General features: G+C 40.2%; 1 protein-coding gene across 1 annotated transcript; it reads right to left on the reverse strand.

Moving 5' to 3' along the window:
• Positions 1-3,382: 3,382 nt before the first annotated feature.
• Positions 3,383-4,177, reverse strand: lrrc3 (leucine rich repeat containing 3). The gene has a single exon (XM_028991341.1). The coding sequence runs from the start codon at positions 4,175-4,177 to the stop codon at positions 3,383-3,385; it is 795 nt and encodes a 264-aa protein (XP_028847174.1).
• Positions 4,178-7,322: the final 3,145 nt, after the last annotated feature.

Here is a 7,322-nt window from a genome sequence, read left to right on the forward strand (position 1 = left end):
AGGGCCAGGGCACCATCAATTGTTGTGTTTTGAAAATGCTAATTTGGTATTACCAATTATGTTAATTTACACAAGCAATTTTTTCTACGGCCCATTGGCAATTTCATGATAATACAGGCATATTTGTCCTTATAGAGCATCTACAAGTGATTCCAAACAGCTACTTTGACCTAAACAAGTATAACAATTGACTACATTTAAAATAAATAGTCTTGTGCATTTACTAGCAAGGCGCTTGCAGTTTAATTTTTTTTGGTGTGATGGAAACATTTAAATACTCTTCTCACTGCGGCAAGTCTAAGCCAACTCTGGCATCAGCTGGCGGTAACTGCTGTAAATGCAGACTGTGGTTTATGGGCGGTCGAAAAGCAGACAGGGTGGTCGAGCCAGACAGGTGTTGTGCCAGTGGCAACTTGGATGTTATGTTCCTTTTTCCAGAAAACACAGACAATGGGATAGCAAATGAAAGCGAAGGCAACAAAACAACGGAATTGAAAGTTAGCATTTCAGAAGTGAAAAGGCCAGGGAGATATGCCTATGTGAATACTACCGTAATAGATAATTTATAATTGCATTTAAATGCTTTCCATTTTCCATTTCTGCAGTTTCTGACAAGAACAAAATTGAATGAAAATAGGTGATATTTACTGACAGACTTTTCTATGTCTTCAATCACAAAAAGGCCATTTTCCCTTTATACACAAAGCAACACAGCCAGTTGAGCAGAGATTCAGTCCATGACTATGACTTTGCAAAAGAAATGAACAGGTATAGTTAACAGGTATAGGTAAAAATAAAAAAAGAGAATAATTGGCTGCTGTATTTTCAGCTGCAGCACTGGAGTATAGTGAGTGTATGGTTTTAATTTTATTCAGATAGTTTCTTACACTACGATTTTAAACATTGTAAGAGAGCACTCTATGTTAATACAGAATTGCCAGAAGAATTCTCCTCTCCTTCTGTATTCAAATGAACCTAATTGAAATTAAAATGCCTCCCTTTTGTCTGCAGTAAAACTTAATGAATGCTCAATGAATAATGATTGAAATAAAAAGGCACTGGCAAGCAAAATGCTCATATCTGTTACAGAATTATATTCATTTGCTTCTTTTTACAGCAACCTAACATGGCATAGCAGCATGGAGGTACATCATCAGAACAAGGAAACATGCATTTTCTCTTTAAACAGGCGTTATCTGGAAGCTACAGCAGGGAAGTTCAACAGTCATGGTAATACTGGCTGCCCTACCAAAATGGGCGGGCCGACGCCTCCAAAGACAACACAGCTTAAAAGTTTGGACCGCTATCCAAACTTTATCTGGGTAATGAATTTGCAATCGATCTGAAAGAACCATTCCCATTTCCAGGCTGCAGGCCAGTGAAGTAGGTGTGAATGCTAACACCTGTTCAGAGCTGAGCAGCTTTAGAGGAAACTTGACATCTAAAAGCACACAGCTGCAGGGAGCATAAAAATATATTCCCAAGATTAGAAATCTATTATTTATAGTGACAGCGGCTCCCGCCGTGCTGTTACAAAAACTCATCACTAGAGTGCAAAAACACTTACACCAAAAATGGCTCTTCGCTGACTTTAATTCTTAAAAGCTTTTCTGTACTTTTCACCACAATTTCACCCTCAAGGGTCAGCAGAGCTTCATATGCATTATATTCATCAATCAAATTATTTAAGACTCGCAGCAACAATACATCTGACAAAATGCTGTCAGGCCAAGATGGAAATTATGCTTTGTCATATGATGGATAATTTAATTGAGTATTTTGCAACCATATTAAAACTGTGCAGTCAGATAGATAGAAAGAGTCTGAAGGTATTTGGCTGTATTTATTAATGCCAATACATACATAATTTATAAAAACACCTCTTCAAAATCCAATAAAGACGTGGAGTACATTTATATTACAAAGCACAGAAAACAAACAATTATTTAATTTCACATAACACAGAGAGAACTTTCTCCCAACAGTCTAACCGAATTGAGAGACACAATATTTTTGCCAAATGCACAGTGTTAAGGAGTAATACAAACATTTTCTGATTTGTCCACATTCTAATATAATTTGTTCTGTATATCTGTGTGGGACCTGTGGCCACTACTGCTGTAAAGGTACAGAAAAGTAGGCACTTGAAGATAAAGAGTGCACATTTTTACTTAAGCTGTATTTTATTTTCACTTTCAGACCATTCAATTAAAGGTGCAACGTGTAAAGCCACCTGAAAACTGAAAAAAAAAAAAAAAAGAGATGAAATGCGGAGATCCCACCCCGGGTAAACAACTGAAAAAAATCACAAATCTCCAAGCCCCAGTTACAAAAAAAAAAAGACAAAAACAAATGTAAAACTGGCTCACAGCTTGTGAATGCAGTGGCTACTGAATTAATTGTGCTTGCAGCTGTATCTTCAACGCAGGTTATTGCGTTTGTCATGTATGTTATTGAGCTGTCAGTGCTTGAGCTGCTGATGCATACAGACAGGGCATATCGAGCAGCTGGCACAGACCAGGTACCGATGGTGTTAACTGCTCCATTCACTTTGCAGTCTGTGCAGTGTTGCTTTTGTATTTTTTTTATTATGCAGCACTGATGGCAGACTTTTATGCTACGGTAACTCATTGTCATTTGAGGTGCTCAGTGGTTTTAAAAAAAAAATTTACACATTGCATCTTTAAATATTGGTCATAGCATTTGGCAGTGATGACTATTTCAACATCCATCTTTTGTTATGATTAGGGATGCACCGATATATCATTGACACGTTGGTATGGGCCTGCATTAACCTCTTTGACTAACACTAACAAAATGGATGAATACGTCCATGCTGGAGGAGGGACTCAGACACCTTAGCTGCAAATCAGCATCCCTAATTGACGTTTAGGGTTTTCCATTTTTAATATATTACTAATGATATTTGATATTTGCATTATTAAATGTCACGATATTAAGAGTAAACATATTAGCCAAATAGAGAGTGACTAGCCAAAAGACTAAACAGTTCAATTACTTGCTTTGCAAAACATTCCTACCAGCAAAGAAACAAAAAAAAGGTTTCAGTCATGTTATAACATTGTATTGGATCAGAATTGGTGCATCCCTAGTTATAATACATTCTAGGTTTTCAAATCAATTCTCATTCAATCTCAGTGTGTCGTGGGTTGACATAGAGCACATTCAAATGGACGGAAAAAAAAAAGGCTAATAATCTAAAAATTTATATAAAATTAGTGATTACTTTTGATATAAAATCATATTCATGAAATGTTATATATTCCAGTCTGATTTAATACATGATCTTAAGGCTTGTACTTGTGCCACTTTGGTCATAACTAATAAATTACATTCTAACGCAAAAAATAAATTGCATCTGTTAAAGCACAGTGCTGACCACGTCAAAGTCCTTGTTAGCCTGGGAAGTACTAGGCAAAGACTTAAGGTACTCAAGATGTCTTCTAGCATCCTCTTGGTTGTGTCTTACATAGTAAATGACATAAGCGATAACCATGGTAAACCATCCAAACATGGTGACAAACATGGCCACATCTGTAGTCTTGTGATGGAAGTTGCAGAAGTTGATACCAGAATCCAGGACCTGGATAACCGGCTTTCCGGCATATTCCTCCTGAATCGACGTGTGACAGCTGACCTGGTTTACAGTCTCTGGGTCGAGCTGGAGTTCTCGCAGCACCTCCTGCAGTGTGCACTCACAGTGCCACGGATTGTTGGAGAGTCTTATCTTGGCTTGCAGGCGAGCGAAAGCCTCCTTGGGCACGCTGCGGAGGAGATTGTTGGAAAGGTCCAGGACCCGCAGGCCTTCAGACAGCCCCTGAAAAGCCCCGGCCTCCACAGTTTCAATAGAGTTGCGGGACAGGTCCAGCTCCTGGAGCCGTGGGAGGTTCTTGAAAGCCTGACCGGGAATCTTGGTGATATGATTTGAGGAAAGCAGCAGAGAGACCGTGTCACGTGGGAGATCTGAAGGGATCTTCTCCAAATTTCGTGAGGCACACTGTACAACCACCAGGCCATTCTTCTCAGAACAGAGGCAGCTTTTGGGGCAGGCAGATGCAAGCACGCTCCCAAAAAACAAAGCAACATGCAGACGGCAGAAAAAGATATAGGACTGGCAGAAGGTCCTGTGCATAGGAGGCCCCATACAGAAAACCATATCCAGCTATTGTTCATAACCACACAGGTTTAAATGCATTACATCAGATGAACTGATGCAAATAACCTGTATTTGGAAGAAGGTGTACAGCATATTGTACTGTACTGAAATACAAACGGAGTCATTGCCATTTGAAAGGCATAAAAGGCCAGAAGAAATTGATTTCCAAAACACGGCATTTAAAAATGATTTGGCTGGCAGGGATAGGAGGATACTGGATGATAGTTCCTGGAATATGCTGAGATGAACTGCAAGAACCAAAAGGAAAAGAGAACTATTGTCAATACATTTTGAATCAAAGTGCCAAAAAACGTATTTGATTTATAAGCAGTACAATGTCAAATAGCTATTATCAAAGGTAAGCCATCTGAATCTGCCCATTGACTAATATTAACCTACTCCCTTCTCGGCCAATCTTAACAATACAGAGAAACCACTACAGTTACGCCTAAAAAAATGACAGTTTTATAAGTGTAGAATAGGAAGTATATTGAAAAGGGTTTGATGCTCAAATAATTAATTCAATGCATTGCCATCTTAACCATTATGGATGGTGTATTAGACCATTACATCAGATCCTTAAAAATAATGTGAAAAGGAGCAAAAATGACTAATTAAAGCCACTTGTCCCTTATCTATAATAGGACCCACCTCACACATCTCTGCTATGAAAGCTTTGAACACAACAGAGAATATTTAATATGTATATATTTTTGTAAGAATTAATATCGATTGCTGTCTAGTTGCAGAGGTAAGTCAGAACACATTAATTGTTCACATCCAAAAAGCCAGCAGCAAATTTGACAATCCCAAAGTTCAAATAATAGTAAGAAACAGGTTTAATTAGGATTTAAGTAAATTGCATGCTGTCCAAAAATGAAAGTAGATACAGACGGAACCATCGTTTTTTTAAAAAAAGCGACACTTAAAAAAAACATGTATATCTATTTAAAAAAAAAAAACCGTAAATACCTTTTGAGACAGCCGACTCGGTGGTTGCAGGGCCGAAGCAGCACTTGTTGCGGTCCCAACCCTGCCGCTTGCCTGGTCGCGGTGTGCACCGCTGGCTGAGCGGGACGGAGGATGTATATCGGCGCTCGCTGCGCGCTGATTGGTCCGCTGCGTGGCGGGGGCGCGCGGCGTGTGGCGGGAGCGCGCGGCGCGACTTCCCACGGACCTGAATGGACGGAAGGGCGCGGAACCGGTTGCCGTTGTTGGTGGATAGGTCGGTAGTTGCGTTGGGTTTGCACTTCTCCTTCATTGGAAAACAGAAGACCCGGGTTCAAATCCTACTTACTACCATTGTGTCCCTGCAAGACACTTAACTCTTAATTGCTCCAGGGGGGGGACTGTCCCTGTAACTGCTGATTGTAAGTCGCTCTGGATAAGGGCGTCTGATAAATGCTGTAAATGTGAAAAGGAAAGTTACCGTCACGTGCCGCCTGCTGATTTTTGGGAAAGGGGGCGTGGTCATGTGAAATAATGTTTTTGTAATTTAATATAAAGATTCAATATTTTCAGTACAACAGTATATACAGTATACCGTGTGTTTCACACAGACCCCCCACCCCCCCATAGTGCAATCATAAACTAACTCATATACAGGGAGTGCAGAATTATTAGGCAAGTTGTACAACCATGTTCTCAATGAACCCAAAAAACTCATTAATATCAAAGCTGAATGTTTTTGGAAGTAGTTTTTAGTTTGTTTTTATTTTGAGCTATTTTAGGGGGATATCTGTGTGTGCAGGTGACTATTACTGTGCATAATTATTAGGAAACTTAACAAAAAACAAATATATACCCATTTCAATTATTTATTTTTACCAGTGAAACCAATATAACATCTCCACATTCACAAATATACATTTCTGACATTCAAAAACAAAACAAAAACAAATCAGCGACCAATATAGCCACCTTTCTTTGCAAGGACACTCAAAAGCCTGCCATCCATGGATTCTGTCAGTGTTTTGATCTGTTCACCATCAACATTGCGTGCAGCAGCAACCACAGCCTCCCAGACACTGTTCAGAGAGGTGTACTGTTTTCCCTCCTTGTAAATCTCCACAGGTTCTCAATGGGGTTCAGATCAGGTGAACAAGGAGGCCATGTCATTAGTTTTTCTTCTTTTATACCCTTTCTTGGCAGCCACGCTGTGGAGTACTTGGACGCGTGTGATGGAGCATTGTCCTGCATGAAAATCATGTTTTTCTTGAAAGGTGCAGACTTCTTCCTGTACCACTGCTTGAAGAAGGTGTCTTCCAGAAACTGGCAGTAGGACTGGGAGTTGAGCTTGACTCCATCCTCAACCCGAAAAGGCCCCACAAGCTCACCTTTGATGATACCAGCCCAAACCAGTACTCCACCTCCACCTTGCGGACTGGAGCTCTCTGCCCTTTACCAATCCAGCCACGGGCCCATCCATCTGGCCCATCAAGACTCACTCTCATTTAATTAGTCCATAAAACCTTAGAAAAATCAGTCTTGAGATATTTCTTGGCCCAGTCTTGACGTTTCAGCTTGTGTGTCTTGTTCAGTGGTGGTCATCTTTCAGCCTTTCTTACCTTGGCCATGTCTCTGAGTATTGCACACCTTGTGCTTTTGGGCACTCCAGTGATGTTGCAGGTCTGAAATATGGCCAAACTGGTGGCAAGTGGCATCTTGGCAGCTGCACGCTTGACTTTTCTCAGTGCATGGGCAGTTATTTTGCGCCTTGGTTTTTCCACACGCTTCTTGCGACCCTGTTGACTATTTTGAATGAAACGCTTGATTGTTCGATGATCACGCTTCAGAAGCTTTGCAATTTTAAGAGTGCTGCATCCCTCTGCAAGATATCCCACTATTTTTTACTTTTCTGAGCCTGTCAAGTCCTTCTTTGACCCATTTTGCCAAAGGAAAGGAAGTTGCCTAATAATTATGCACACCTGATATAGGGTGTTGATGTCATTAGACCACACCCCTTCTCATTACAGAGATGCACATCACCTAATATGCTTAATTGGTAGTAGGCTTTCGAGCCTATACAGCTTGGAGTAAGACAACATGCATGAAGAGGATGATGTGGACAAAATACTCATTTGCCTAATAATTCTGCACTCCCTGTATATATGTATATTCACACTAAACAAACTATACTAACTAA

Source organism: Denticeps clupeoides, chromosome 9 (assembly GCF_900700375.1).
Source record: "Denticeps clupeoides chromosome 9, fDenClu1.1, whole genome shotgun sequence".
NCBI lineage: Eukaryota > Metazoa > Chordata > Actinopteri > Clupeiformes > Denticipitidae > Denticeps > Denticeps clupeoides.

Bases quoted from the DNA above. Each gene is read 5' to 3' on its own strand.
- lrrc3 (XM_028991341.1), bottom strand. From the start codon at position 4,177: ATGGTTTTCTGTATGGGGCCTCCTATGCACAGGACCTTCTGCCAGTCC.